The sequence below is a fragment of the Alexandromys fortis genome, unplaced genomic scaffold (assembly GCF_014885135.2).
Source record: "Alexandromys fortis isolate MF-2015 unplaced genomic scaffold, M_Fortis_MF-2015_v1.1 scaffold_1, whole genome shotgun sequence".
NCBI lineage: Eukaryota > Metazoa > Chordata > Mammalia > Rodentia > Cricetidae > Alexandromys > Alexandromys fortis.
Window position 1 is genome coordinate 28,089,432 of NW_026067927.1, and position 12,390 is coordinate 28,101,821.

The 12,390-nt window shown below is 46.1% G+C and overlaps 1 protein-coding gene across 1 annotated transcript in view; it reads left to right on the forward strand.

The window, feature by feature from the left end:
- The window catches only part of Cap2 (cyclase associated actin cytoskeleton regulatory protein 2), a 133,555-nt gene that overhangs the window by 90,016 nt on the left and 31,149 nt on the right, over window positions 1-12,390 (forward strand). The window contains exons 5-7 of the mRNA XM_050144425.1: window positions 3,445-3,588; window positions 3,917-4,002; window positions 6,312-6,417. Coding sequence (XP_050000382.1) covers window positions 3,445-3,588; window positions 3,917-4,002; window positions 6,312-6,417 — 336 coding nt within the window. The remainder of the gene's footprint in view (window positions 1-3,444; window positions 3,589-3,916; window positions 4,003-6,311; window positions 6,418-12,390) is intronic.

Sequence of the window (12,390 nt, forward strand, 5' to 3'; positions counted from 1 at the left end):
ATACATGTGTGGGTATGTGTGTGTGTGTGTGTGAGCTCACATAGCTACACATACATACACTAAAAATAAAATAAAAAATAAATTATCTTTAGAAGAACCTTGTGTTCCAACGGCTGGTATTGTTGGAACCATTTTGTATGAAGAGCTCTTCCTCAATTACTTATATTTTGAGGCGAGGTCTCTCACTGAACCTGTAGCTCACTGATTGCCATCCCACCACCCTCTCTCACGTCCACCCTCCCAGAATTGCAATCATAGGCAGGTGCAGCCGCACACAGCTTTGTTAAAAATGTGGATGCTGGAGATCCGAACCTGTGTCCTCAAGCTCGTGCAGCAAGCACTTCGCCGACTGAGCTAGCATCTCTCCAGCCCCTGGAGCTGTGCCTTGAGACCACCGCCTTTGTACTCTAAGAAAATAAATACCGGAGAAACCAGGACGCCAGGCTCAGAAGTTGGCTCAGTGGAGAAGGCATTTGGCAAATTGCCAGGCAAGGATAAACAGCACCGCTCAGATCCCCAGAACCCTCAACAAAACCTGAGCAGGCTTAATGGCGGCCCGTGACCGCAACACTCACAAAGCCAAAACCAGGGCCTCTGGGACAAAGCAGCTGCTACACTCGCCAGAACTGGTAAGCTTTGGGTTAAGTGAGAGACCCTGCCTCAATAAACAAAGTGAGGAGCAATCGAGGAGGACACCTAACCTCAACTCCAGTCCTCCACACATGCACACACTAGTGCACCCACACACATGTACCCGCACAGACTCCAGCATACATACACGTGTAGATATACAACCTACACAAGCATGCTAATAAAATAGTAATAATCATATTTTACAGGATGCTTTTTAAATTATCTCCTCCTTACTGGGGATTAAACAAATGGTAGACTGCTTGCCTAGTTTGTGCAAGACTCTGGTTCGATTTATCAACACACACACACACACACACACGTGCACACAATCTCTTTCTCTAGTGGGAAGCACTTTTGAAAGCTTAACTAACGTTGATGCAGTTCAAGCCGTGTTTATTGAGTGTTCCAACAGATGCCTGCTAAGCAGGTAGAGGATGTCTAAGGTCCCCCCACCCCGCCTTTCTGCTGACGTCTGCATGCTAAGCTTTGATGAAAATCACATTCACTCTGGTATTCTGTAGTCCAGCTACAAAAGTTCGGGGTGAACTGGAGGAGATAAACCAGTTTATAGCACAAACGAATCTACTGGCACAGAATGGAGGCGAGAACGTTTGTTAGCATTGGTAGGAATGGGAGTTGTTCTTTCTTCTCTTGACATTTCGGGACTGATGAAAATTCTTCAGACAATTGCCAAATTAAGGCAAAAAGGAAACTCTCTCGATATTTACGATGCTCTCATCAGATAACCGATATAAAATATATCCCAGAATTATGCATCTCCTCAGACTTCAGTTTGTTCTTGGGATTTAGAGATAAACAAAGTTGGTCTCAATAAATCTCTCCAACATTGTAAATACACAGTTTCTGGTTCTTTCTCTTCTTTGGGGCAAGAGGCCAGGTCCCACCAGCAGTTTAGATATCCTGGACTTTCTCAAAGATGTCATTGCATCAAACATACTAGGGTGTAGCCAAGAACTGAGAGGCAAGCAGGAGGTTTTTCCATGAGTGTCGCTGCTGAAGATGCCAGCCTCTGGGGAAGCAAGCATCAACCCCTTGAGCCAGTAATTGAATCTGAACTGAGAAAAAGTCCCGAGGGAGAAATATTTGCTCCTTAAAGGTTAAAATTCCAGACTTGGTGGGGTGGTACACACCTGCAGTCCCAGTCCTCAGGAGGCGGAGGCAGGAGAATTTCTGTGAGTTGGAGGCTAGTCTGTCTACATAGGAAGTTTCAGGGACCCTTCCTCCCTTGTTGCTTCTTGTGAAGTATCTCGTCACAGCAACAAGAAACATCCCTGCTACTCTGACGTGAGCTATACACGGCTGCCGTAACCATCACTTGAGGTTATTGTGTATCACCCTGGGGCCAGAGGTTTAAAATATAGTACCTCCTATACCCTAGAGGCTGTAGGGGTTGTCATCTTTTATTTGTACCAGATGGAACCAAAGATCAGATGAAGTGATTTGCTCAGAGCCCCATGGATAGTAAGTGGCAGAGGAGAGATTTGAACCAAGACCTTTCTAATTCCAAAGCCCCTTTGTCTAGAGGAAGACATAGCAAGAGGTTTATAGTCAGGAGCAGATCCTAGAAGCTGCTGTGGCGAGCATGATTTCTTGCCCTGTGATCTACTGCTCCTGTCTCAAAGGCCTGTCCTTGGGTGTGTGACACACACCGCTGGCAGCAATGCTTGTGATCACCTAGGGAGATTTCCCGCTCCTCTCACTCCCGCCCAGGCTTTCCCAAGCCCAGGTAAATCCGTATTTGTGGGGGAGAGACAACAGATGGCTCCAGTGTGTAGTCGAGGTTGGGAAGCGTCACTCTGAAGCGCTGGTTTTTAAAAATGAAGGAGTTGTGAGGAGCTTTTTCATTTTCCCTCCTGCAGACAAGACTGTACAATTTTGTCGACAGCCCCTGAGCTGCTCCTGAGAAGCAGGGCCTTTGCGGCTTCCTTGGTGTGCAGGTGCTGCGTGCACAGACCCCGCCTTGGTATCTGGCTCCTCAACACCTGGAGGCAGCTGAGAACACTCAAGTCACCCATGAGGGGTTGAAAGCAGCCATGGTGCGGTGGGGATCTCGCCCCTGTGGTACCTTGTCACTCTGCTCGCGTAGTTTTGGAAATTATTTTAATATAACTAGAGGAATCGTTTGTTGAATTAATCAGAAGTGAGTGTGACCATGCGTGGCTGAGGACCATGTAGAAAGTCAAATCAGGCTGAGATCATAAAATATGATCAATCATTAAATCATGATGGTCTTTTCTAGGTGGTAGTGAGAACAGGATTTTACCCTCTAGCCCAGGCTGGTCTCAGATTCGAAGCAATCCTCCTGCCTCAGCCTCCCAAGTGCTTGGGTTACAAGAAAGAGCCACTATGTCCAGCTTTGTTGTTGCTGATGCTGCTCTTGTTTGGATCCGGGTCTTCCTGTCACCCAAGCTGTTTGCTGTCGCGTTTTCTGCCCACAGTTAGTTGAACCCACATCAGTAGTACCCAGGCGTACAGAAGACTGTTCTGTTTCAACATAACAGAGGGGCTGAGGCTGAGCTCACTGCTGGAGTGCTTGCCTAGCAAGCCACAGGGATTTACGGTTGGTCCCTAATACTGCCAAGAAAGAAAAGGAGAGAGGGAGGCAGAGAATGAAGGGATAAATGCAAGAAAGTGGGGACGAGAGAAAGGGAAAGACCTAGGGAAGGAAAAATGTTTCATTAATATAATAAAGAAAACCACCCTCTTCTGGCCTAGGAGGTGGTCCTCTCAGGCCAGTGTGCACAGAGGGTTCTGTCTGCCCACAATAACCAACCCAACATTTGCCTACAGAATGAGGTGGCTGTCCTTCTGAAACCCATATCGGAGAAGATTCAAGAAATCCAGACTTTCCGAGAGAGAAACCGAGGGAGCAGCATGTTCAACCACCTCTCCGCCGTCAGCGAGAGCATACCCGCCCTGGGGTGGATAGCCGTGGTGAGTGTGGAAGAAATGCCACCCTTATCCTCCACCTTATGACATTTTTGGGGACCTCGGGGGCCACCTTCAGGTTCCTCGGTCTGTAGTCTGGTGCACGGAAGGAGAGCTCCTTCCAGGCTGAATGTGTCAGCTTTCTCTTAGCCTGTGAAAGCCCAATGCTTCCTACTCTGAGATGGGGAAGGTTCCTCCTGCCTTTACAATACAATGTTTTGCTTCCAACTCTTCCCCCATTGTTCCATTGCTTTTCTTCTGCTTCTTAGAGGTATTTTCTTTCTTATCCTATTTTTTTTTCTTCTATGCTTGGGTGATGGTCCTGTTTTCTCAGTCCCCCAAACCTGGCCCTTATGTCAAGGAGATGAACGATGCTGCCACCTTTTACACTAACAGGGTTCTGAAGGACTACAAGCACAGGTATGTACCTTCCTTTGCTGGCTGTCTTTTCAGTGGACCGCTTGTCAGACATTTGCTCCTAGAACCTAGTATGCTTAATCACCAGTCCCTGTCTTAGTCTCTGCGTTGGAACACTGAGTAACCTAGAGATTGAAATCCCACACTAGAGCTTCGAACCTGTGACCCAGCTCTGGAAGGCAGAAACGGAAGGATCAGGAATTCAGGGTCATCTCTGCTACATAGCAAATGTGAGATATGCCTGGGTCACATGAGACCATGTCTTCAAAAAATGAGTAGGCTGGTGAGAGGACTCAGCCAGCTTCTTTTTCCGGCAACTCACAGAGAGAATCAGCTCCCACAGGTGTCCTATGACCCCCACATGCACACTTTGGAGTGCATATCAACACGTGTACATTAAATGAGTAAGTGTAATAAGGAAACAAACTAAGGGACTAGGAATTGCTAGAGTTAGCAGCAGTTGCTGCTCTTCCAAGGGACCAGTTTGGTTGCATTGTGCAGTTCACAGCCTCAACTCTAGGGGGCCTAACAGCTGCATGTGGCCCCTGCAAGTGCTGACAGGCACCTGCACATACCCACACAGGAGGACACACGTACAAACAAACATTTTAATTTTTTCATTTTTTTCGTGCTTAACAAATGTTTTTCTGAGATCCATTTGTTTGTTTCTACAAAACAAAGCAAGCATTTCAAGCATATCTCCTTTTTTTTTCTTGCAAAATCCAGAGACTCTCAGACAAATCTTTTTTTTTAATCTTAAAAAAAAAAATACATTTTAGTCAGGCATGGTAGCACAGGCCGCTAATCCCAGCACTTGGGAGGCAAAAGCAGGTGGATCTCTGTGAGTTCGAGGCCAGTCTGGTCTACAAAGCGAGCTCCAGGATAGCCAGGGCTACACAAAGAAACCTTTTCTTGAAAAACAAACCAAAAACTACATTTTAAAATTCTAGTTGTGGCCGGGCGATGGTGGCGCACGCCTTTAATCCCGGCACTTGGGAGGCAGAGGCAGGTGGATCTCTGTGAGTTCGAGACCAGCCTGGTCTACAGAGTCAGTTCCAGGACAGGCTCCAAAACCACAGAGAAACCCTGTCTCGAAAAACAAAACAAAACAAAAATAAATAAATAAATAAATAAATAAATAAATAAATAAATAAAATTCTAGTTGTGTAGAAAAAGCCACAAGGAGAGGGATGTCAGATTCCTGAATGGCACACCCAATATATCTATATCTATTTATATCTGTATCTATATCTATATCTACCTCCATTCTCTTTCAGTGAAGAACCTGCCCCATTTGACCACATGACACCACATTATGGATGTCTGTACTTAAAGAATTAGCCTATATGATGAACCTTTTTTTCTTTCATGTTTTGAGACAGAGTCTCTTGATGTATCCTGAGCTGTCCTCAAACCCAGGGTTGTTCTCCTGTCTTGGCCGCCCAAATGCTGGAATTATAGGCATGTGCCCCCAAGCCCGGTGGAAATTTCCACTGATCAAAGTGGCTATAGTGAGTGGCCACATAGAAGGAATGGGGAAGTCCAGAACCAAGGTGGATGAGACCAGGCAAACAGGTGTCAAACCCATATTGAACCTAACTGAAATAGGATCTGGAGGGCAGACAGCTGTTGTCTGAACAGCAGTCAACAGCTGTGGAAAGAACAGGTGAACCAGGGGGTTTGTCTGGAGAACCAGCATGGAGAGATCTGGTATCCGGATAATGGACCCTAGAGAGGAGGAGCTGAGGTTAGAAGGAGAACACACTCAAATGGGGATAGACCAGGTGGAGAAGATAGCTAGGGAAAATATCTCTTAACCTATTTACTGGTTGTCACAAGAGTCCTCCCCCTCCATGGGCTCACAGCTGGCTAGATGACTAACGGAGGAATGGAGATAAAAATAAGAGAGTGGTCTTCCACTGTCTGACTCTGGACTCGAATAGCTCCCCATCCCAGCTCCTAAGTGGAGCCAGCAGAAGTCATTATGGGGCCTCCTGGGGACATCTCTTCTTTGTTCCTGACTGTTCAGGTGGGAAGTCAGAGGACCTGAATTCTCTAGATTATCAACACCTTGGTTATCTTACTAATGAAGATATGAACATCAAAACCACAAGATACATTTAACAGCGTAGAAACGTGTATAGCACATACCAATACCTACCCTGCAGTGCGAGCGCTTGGGGCTACCCGCCTTCTCGGTGTCCTCTTCTGGCTAGAGGGCAATTGCTCTCAACTCGTCTCCAGACCACTGGGTGTAAAACCGTGTTTTCCGTCCTAATGCCGCTCTCATCCGCTCTCTTTTGTAACAAAAGTGATCTTCGCCACGTGGATTGGGTGAAATCCTACCTCAACATCTGGAGCGAGCTTCAGGCCTACATCAAAGAGCACCACACCACAGGCCTCACGTGGAGCAAGACAGTAAGTACCAGCCCCTCTGGCGACCTTTCACCTGGGCATCAGAGGGTCGTAGAGACACTTGTGAAAACGTGCATTCCACGTGGCCTAATCATCGTAAGCTTTAGAGTTTACCTCAGGATAGGAAAGGAGCTTTATGGGAACAGCGTTTTCTTGAGGAAACCCTGAGAATTGTCTGCATGGCATGTGTAAAGGAAGCGGCCGTGCTGTCTATGATAGGGCTGCGGAGGGAGTATTGTTCAGCCATAAAGGATAAGATCGTGTCATTTGAAGGAAGAATGGTGGGAACCGTAGACCACCATGTTGAAGGAAATAAGCGAGACCCAGAAGTACAAATCTCTTCTGGTCAAACTACATGATAAACAGCTATACTTAGGAAAATGCCGTAATGAAACCTATTATCTTATACAACTAATACATGCTATTCGGAAAATTAATGGGAAACTAACACAGTGGATCCTACAGCCATTAAGATCAGCCCGGGTGGTGATTATATGGAGAACAGCCCATCACCCACTATGAAGCCCCAACTCAAAGGATAAAGGTTTACAAGCGCCAAACTGGCATTAAGAAGTAGGAATTAAAGGGGACGTGAGCTTTGAAATGGGCATAGCTATAAATAAAATATCAATGACGAGTTCTGAATATTTCTTTTGATGTAGCAAACTTTATTGAACCGTCTTTTATATTAGCTAGATCAATCAGCCTGGTGTTTTTTTGTCTTGTTTGGGTTTCGTTTGGTTAGTTTCGGTGAGGGGAGGGTTGAGACAGCATCTTCTACCTTCCAGGCCAGCCTGGGTAACCTTAGATGACCTTGAACTTTTCATTCCCCTGACTGGACCTCCTGAGTGCTTGGATCACAGGCATTGGCCACCATGCTCAGTATATGTAGTGCTGAGAACTGAACTCAGGGTCTCAGGCATGCTGGACAATGCACCGGTTAGACCACACCTCCGGCTCAGTCCTCGGACTTTGGCTGTGCCTTAGTAGTGGGGTAAACCCAGCTTGTATGTGTTCCCACTTAAGTTACGTATGGAAACTACAGTGGCCCTGACCTCTCAAGCCTTGCTGGGTTCGTTCCTACCTCACTGAGCATTGCAGCGATCTCTGGCTGCCTGTAGCAGCCTGAGCATACGCAATGCTTAGATCAGTAGTTCTCAACCCACGGTGGGGCGTGACCCCCTTGGGGTCCAACAGCCCTTTCACAGGGGTCCTCTCAGAGATTTTACATACTAGATATTTACATTTCAATTCATAACATAGCAGCTTTACAGTTATGAAGCAGCAACAAAAATAATTTTATGGCCTGGGAGTCACCACAGCATGAAGAACTGTATTAAGGGGTCGCAGCATGAGGAAGGTTGAGAACCACTCACTGGCTGAGCTAAAAGCCAAGAAACTGCTGTTTCCACATTTGATGTCCTCATACTTCATACTGTTTTGCCTCCATTGCAACGTCCTGAGAGGATATTGTGCTATGGCCTTGCTTTCCCAGAGGTCGGTACCCTTACATCTTCCCTGTGGCTCAGTTAGAACATCACAGCTTTGAAAAGCATCTGTTGCTCTTCGTCAGCTCCCCGTCAAGGGTGGCACTCCTCCTCTGTGCTTGCATTGTTTCCTGAGTGAGTCTACCTTAGCTATGCAGTTACCGTCTCTGGTCTCAACCACTTAGGAAAACTTCTCTGTGTCCAGCTCCTGACTTACTGCTCGGAGTGCATGCTCAACAAACGGTATCAAGTACATATCGTTGGTATTCTGGGACCCTTGGGACCTTCCCTGCCTCCTGGAGTCTCTCTGCTTGCTTTCCATGGAAAGCCCCTTCCATTAGAAATGAGTATTCCCTTTAAATAGCCAGCAGTGGAACCAGAGAAAAGGGAAGTCACACATTTGTGAATTCCATCCCAAATCCCACGGACAGCTGTGCTCCAGGACTCGGCCCTCGGTGAGTGCAGAGGGCAGCAGGCTCAAGAGTGGGGTGATTGTGATTTCCAAGTGTTCAGTGCAGTGTGGGGTTCCTCCAAGTGTCCCCCAACAGGTACAAAATGTTAGCAGTGACCCCCCTCCAGACTGATGTCCATGTGTTTCCTCCTTTGCCTCTCCCACCCCACAGCATTGACATGGACCACACAAAGCACAATTAATTAAGTTGGCTATTTTCCTTCTGCCTACAACATGATGATGTGGGCAAGAGATTTCATGCATTTCTAGAGGGCTTTAAGAAGGAGGGTGTGTGTGTATGGGGTGAGTTTTTTGTAGACTGATTATTTTTCTTCATCTCTTTCAAGTGAAAGACTGTTTGTTTTGTTATAAGTCTGTGTGTCATACAGGGGGATTGTCACACCTCGGCCGTGGGGATAAGCCACCCTTGGAGAATAGTAAGCTGAAGATTAGGAGTCTTCGGATTTGTTATTGTCTTCTGGTAGACAAGTATAAGAGGGACAACAGTCCACTTGTGGAAGAGAATTCAACAGATGCTGATTCTCTAATGAGTCTCAAAAAAAATAGGTAGAAAACTTCCTTTTAATGGTTTGAATACCCTTAACACCACATGTAAAGCTAGACCATCATTTCTATGAATATAAAAGGAAAGATCTGATTATTAGTGATAGAAAAATGTCAGTGTTTCCCTTTGTTCTAGAATGAATACTCACGTTATTGCGTTCATTAAAAATACATGCTTCTCAAGACTGGAGATGTAGGTCAGTGGAAGAGCATTTGCCTAGCACGTATGAGTCATGGGCTCATTCCCTATTATTGAGGGATGGAGAAGAATATATGCTTTGTGCCAGTAACTTCCAAATTGCAACTCAGGAAGAAATATACTCTCTAGACACATGCTGCATGCGTACACTAAGACAAGTCCCACAGACTCTCTTTTTCTTACCATACACAATATATTCAGAAAGCCTTCCCTTTATGTCACTCTTGATAAAGCTCTGCTGAAACTCCCAAAACCAATTTCACAATCTACTAATACATCACATCCCACATATTAAAACGCAATGTCATATGCCGTGTGTTATATATTCACACAATATATAAGCGATCCCTAGAGCAAATTGGGCCTCCCAGATTGCCGTACTCATAACAGCTATTGTTTATTAAGCATATGGTTTTAAGCCATGGGAAAATTCTGTTTGAAACAGTAAGTATGCATGCATGCTGTGCACACACTCTAGCCCTCGTGCATGCATGCTGTGCACACACCCTAGCCCTCGTGCATGCATGCTGTGCACACACCCTAGCCCTCGTGCATGCATGCTGTGCACACACTCCAACCCTCAGCCGCACTCCCGACTCTATGCTTCTTCAATGGGACAGTGAAATGATCGTTGTAACCAGACACTAAAAATGTGAAGTAGTTACAATAGGAAAATGTTTATTCAGAACACACGTGTACAGTCTCTTGAAAAGTTTCCAGACTTATGTGTAGACCGTGATTTTTCCTGATTTTTACCCTCTTTGTTGAAAGTTTGAGGAGGAAGCCATTAAAATGTATATTCTAAGGTTGGAGAGATTGGCCAGTGGTTGAGGGCGCTTGCTGTTCTCGCAGATGACCCAGGTTCAATCCCCAGCACCCACACACCGCTCACACCGTCCAGAATCAGAGTTCCAGAAGGATCTATTGCTCTCCTCTGACTCCTGAGGAGAGCACCAGGCACTCGATGTGGCACACAGACATCTATAAGAACAAACCTCTCATCCACATAAAATAAAAAGCCTTTTTAAAGTTTATTCTAAAAGTTATGCTTTTTAACTTGAAAATTCGATTTCTATTTTAAATTACTAAAAACTGTTTAAGATCCCAAGTTCAATTTATTGCACAAGTCAAACTAATCTCTCCCCACTTACTAGTCCAACCGCGTGCCAGCAAAATGAATGTTAGTGGGAAAATCAGATTCATGGTTTTTGCAGAGATGGGACTATTGGAATCATCAGATCAAGTGCCTTGAGAACAAAAATAAATAGGATCCCTTCATTTATTTATCTACTGATTACAAGTATGCAAAAAAAATCTGTATTTATGAGAAGACAAGCATCAGAAAGACTGGAAAAAGACATGGTTTGGTGTAAAACACCACAGGACTCAAACTTTTTACTCTGTGTGTGTGCGTGCGTGTGGTGTCTGTGTGTGTGTGTGTGTGTGTGTGTGTGTGTGTGTGTGTGTGTGTGTAGGTTAGAGGATCACTCTGGGGCGTTGGTTCTCCTCTGCCACCATAGGTCCAGGGATTCTACACAAGTCATCAGATTTGCATGGTAGGCGCCTTTACCCACTGAGCCATCCCGCCAGCCCGTTGCGTCTTCCCAGGCACAGCCCACGGCAATACTGCCCCTGCTTCACAAAGTTATGGGTATGCAATACCTCAGGGATCTTGAGTAATTGTTTTCTTCCATTTTCAAGTTGAATTTTGACATTTCCCACTCTGGGTTTTTTGTTTGTTTGTTTGTTTGTTTGTTTGTTTGTTTGGTATACTACTGAAGACCCTGAGTTCCTCCAGTGGTACATTGTGCTAATAAATAGCCACTCCACCTCCAAGATAGCAGTTGAGACTGAATTTTTCTAACCACCTAACCTTGGCCTTCAGAGTGCAGCTGTGCCAGGCAGCTGCTGCTCCACCAGTCCACTTGTCACTGAGAAATGTGAGACTTTGCGGCCTGGGATTGTTTGGGACAGCAGTCAGGGAGGTAGTATAGGCACAACTATGCTGGTGTGGGTGGTGAGTGTGTGCATAAGTGTGCTGGGGCGGGTGCTGAGAGTGTGCACACGTGTGTTGGCGTGGGCTGTGAGTGTGTTCACAAGTGTGCTGGGGCGAGTGGTGAGTGTGTGCACAAGTGTGCTAGGGTGGGCGGTGAGTGTGTGCACAAGTGTGCTGACGTGAGCAGTGAGTGTGTGCACAACTTGCTAGGGTGGGCGGTGAGCGTGAGTACAAGTGTGCTGGCGTGGGTGGTGAGTGTGTGCACACGTGTGCTGGCGTGGGCTGTGAGTGAGCACAAGTGTGCTAGGGTGGGCGGTGAGTATGTGCACAAGTGTGCTGGATAGGAGCAGAAGCATTCGGGTCTTCAGAGGAAGCAGCCATGGAGCCGTCGTCCTGTATCTCTTAGTGCATTTACTTTGGTCAGTGGAATCTTGTCATTTCTCTTGACTTTTCTTCAACACGAAGCCAGCATGTGATCTAGCAGCAGTCCAAACCAGAGGGGCTTGAGTTTTCAGTTTTCAGTTGGTTGCCTTCTCCCGTCTTCATACTGCTTTGTGTTGTTTCTCTGGGCTAAGGTTCAGACACGCTTTGTTGACTAGTTTGATCATTTGACACAAACCTGGTAGAGGTGCCACCATCTGCCATTCCCGGGAAGTTGGATAGATGTGTAAGAGCCGCTAGCAAGGCCTTCAAAGCAGGTGCCTGCAGCTGGGAATGGAAGCCTGGTCCTCATACTTGTAATTACACAGATGACTAAACTTTTTCTGTGAATTGTTTCCGCTCTTCCCAAGAATTCCATGAACATGAGTTAGCAGGCTGAGCTAATTAACACGCTGATAGGGAGCTCGTGGGCATTGTCTGCTCTTTTGTGTATTCTAAATTACTTTAGCTTTAGAAACAGGGTCAGTTGTCTGCAGAGTAAAATAAATCCACATGGATGGATGTATAAAGACTTGTACAAGGGTTTTAATAAATTTTGCCTTGGTTTTCTTGTTGCTGCTGCTGCTCTTGTTGTTGTTGATGATGGTGATGATGATGATCATATTTTAGACAGTGTCTTCTGTAGCCTGTGCTGGCCTCAAACTCTCTATATAGGCAAGACTAGCCTAGAACTCCTGGTCTTCTTGCTTCTACCACCCAAGGACTAGGATTTCAGGCACTTGCCACAACACTTACCTGTGCCTGTGATAGAGTTCTCTCTCTCTCCCTCTCCCTCTCCCTCTCCCTCTCCCTCTCCCTCTCCCTCTCCCTCTCCCTCTCCCTCTCCCTCTCCCTCTCC